Source organism: Spermophilus citellus, assembly GCF_964194105.1.
Source record: "Spermophilus citellus genome assembly, chromosome: 5".
Classification (NCBI taxonomy): Eukaryota; Metazoa; Chordata; class Mammalia; order Rodentia; family Sciuridae; genus Spermophilus; species Spermophilus citellus.
In genome coordinates, this window is record NC_138186.1 from 129,457,011 (window position 1) to 129,459,587 (window position 2,577).

General features: G+C 39.2%; 1 protein-coding gene across 1 annotated transcript; it reads left to right on the forward strand.

Moving 5' to 3' along the window:
- The first annotated feature begins 389 nt into the window (after nt 1-389).
- LOC308650004 (protein JTB-like) lies at nt 390-1,436 on the forward strand. The gene has a single exon (XM_081295931.1). It carries the CDS (start codon nt 621-623, stop codon nt 1,059-1,061), a length of 441 nt encoding a protein of 146 aa, XP_081152057.1. The 5' UTR covers nt 390-620; the 3' UTR covers nt 1,062-1,436.
- The last annotated feature ends 1,141 nt before the right edge of the window (nt 1,437-2,577 follow it).

The window sequence follows — 2,577 nt, forward strand, 5'->3', positions numbered from 1 at the left end:
TTTAACATCTGTATACTTTTTTGTAAAATTATACCTTCACGAGAAGCACTTGCTATGTGTTCATATTTTATCTTTTTTTAGTATTTCATTCCAGTTTTATTGTAGAATGATATTACATTGTAAGTATATATCACAGTTTCCTTTTAAAAAATGTTATGAGCTTATTATAAATATAAATAATAGGCCATTGTGTATAGTGGTACCTGAAGTGAACAGTATTTAGTCAGTTTCATTATTTTTTATTTAAAAAAAAATAACATTAAGGAAGGGAAGAAAATCTGATCTTAGGAAATGCAACACTCTAAAATACATTCAATAACATAGTTTTTCTAATAATGAGAAATTCTAATGGAAATTAAGAAATTAATCATATTAAAGGACACTAGGGGCTTCCTCCCGCGCCGCACGCCCCGGCGAGGGGCCCGGCTTCCTTGACAGCGGATTCGTAGGCGCTCTTCCCGCCGCGACCGTGGGGTCGTCCCGGCAGAGCTTTGGCCCTGATGGGCAACGGGCCGTTTCACCTTCCTGAGCCGGAATCGCCCGAGCGCCTCTGCGTTCCGACAGGCTCGCGGCCCAACTAGCAGGTCCTTGTGTCCCGACAGGTGCGACCCTGACCGCCCATGCCTGCGGGCACCGGGAGGCGCGGCCTCCCCCAGGGCCTCCGCCTGTGCTGGCTCTTCTGCGCTTTCACCATAGAGCTCTGCCGAGCAGAGGCTTCCGTGCGGGAGGAGAAGCAGTCAGTGAGCACCTCGACTTTGCCGTGCTGGCTGGGAGAAGAGTTCCTGGTCGCAGAAGAGTGTACTCCGTGTTCCAGTTTTCAGGCTAAAACCATCCCTGAGTGTGGTTCCACAGGTTATGTTGAGAAAATTACGTGCAGCTCCTCTAAGAGAAATGAGTTCAAAAGCTGCCGCTCAGCTCTGATGGAACAACACTTATTCTGGAAATTTGAAGGGGCTGTGGTGGGTATGGCTTTGGTCTTCGCATGCCTTGTCATCATTCGTCAGCGACAACTGGACAGAAAGGCTCTGGAAAAGGTCTGGAAGCAAATTGAGTCCATATAGCTACATTCCACCCTTTTATCCTGGGTCTTATAGACCATATCTCAGAGAAAGTGAAATGGACTGATTTGCGCCTTTGGTTCTTAGGACTCTTGTGGTGGTAACCCCTTCTCCCCATCTTCCTCTCCATGTCATTAATAAGCACAATGAAAAAGAGTAAGTTAGTTTTTTTCTCCCTATAGTAATTTGTTTTGGGACAGGAAATCATGGAAGCAGAGAGAAAAGGGGATGGCAATCTCCCAAGTACCTACCTTCCCCCCTTTTACTACTTATTTAGAACTTCTGGGATATAATTTTAACTAGAAAATTTATTTCTTAGTCAAAACTTTGTTTCCCTCAACCCTATCCCCAAAGAAGAAATAAAATCACAGATACATAACAAAAAAAAAAGGACACTAGGGGCCTAGAGAAAGTGGAAACTAGGAAATTAATCACATTAAATGCCATTTGGGATCTTTGAAAATCAGGTTCAGGTTTCTAGTAGACATTTCTCTTAGAGGTGGTCTTTTTCTTCTTGTATTTACAGATCACAGAAGTAACAAATAATGAACACTAGAGGGAGCCAGAGGCACAGGCCAGAGGATAAATGTCAGCAACTATGTTTGGGGAATAGCCTTAAAGGAATGAATCAGGAAGATCAAAATTAAAAAGGCGTTATTTATTTTTTCTATCGCTCATAATATAAAAAATAAATAAAAATAAGTATCCATAAAAATGTATTATGAGTACCATAAAAAATGCAATAATTTTTCTTGGGATATGTCATGAAAAATGTTTATAAGGAAATACGCTTTGTGACGGATCTTGGAGAATGGTAAAAGATCAGTAAATATAAACGCAGAGGTCAAGATGAATAACACTGAGGCAGAAAGAAATAATTGTGCTGAAGCTAGAGATAAATATGAAAGAGTATCTGGAAATTGTGTACCTTGTCAGATGATAAAGATTCCTTCCCTACAATAGATTCCTTCCCTACAATATTCATAACAGACTCTGTCTTTTGGTAAACCTCTTTTACCCTTCTGTAGACTTGAAGAGGAAGATTGAAAACTGCAATTACCAATCTTCACTCTGCTTCTTTTATTATTTATAAAAAATTACAATTGTACTAATTCATAGGGGTATAATGAAATTAAGCAAGTTAATAAAGACAGAGAATTTGTAACTGTTCCTGGAGCATATTAAATACTATAAAGATGCTTCTTCTTGTTGATGCCATTGTTGGTTATTTGGTATCCATTCAAATACTCTGTTCTTTCCATGAAGAGTTTTCTAATCTCTCCAATCCACTCTGATCTTTCATTTCACTGTACTCAAATTCAATTTTACCTAGATAATATTTAATATTTCTCCAGTTATTTTGTATGTCTTCATGTTGTGCCTTCACACTAGCTCATATTTTTCTTGGAAGGGACCATCAAATACTGGATACTCATTTGATGTGTTATGGAATCAATAAAATTGAGGTCAGCTAATGGACAGTGAAAGAATGTCGTACATATCTTAAAAATGAAACAGT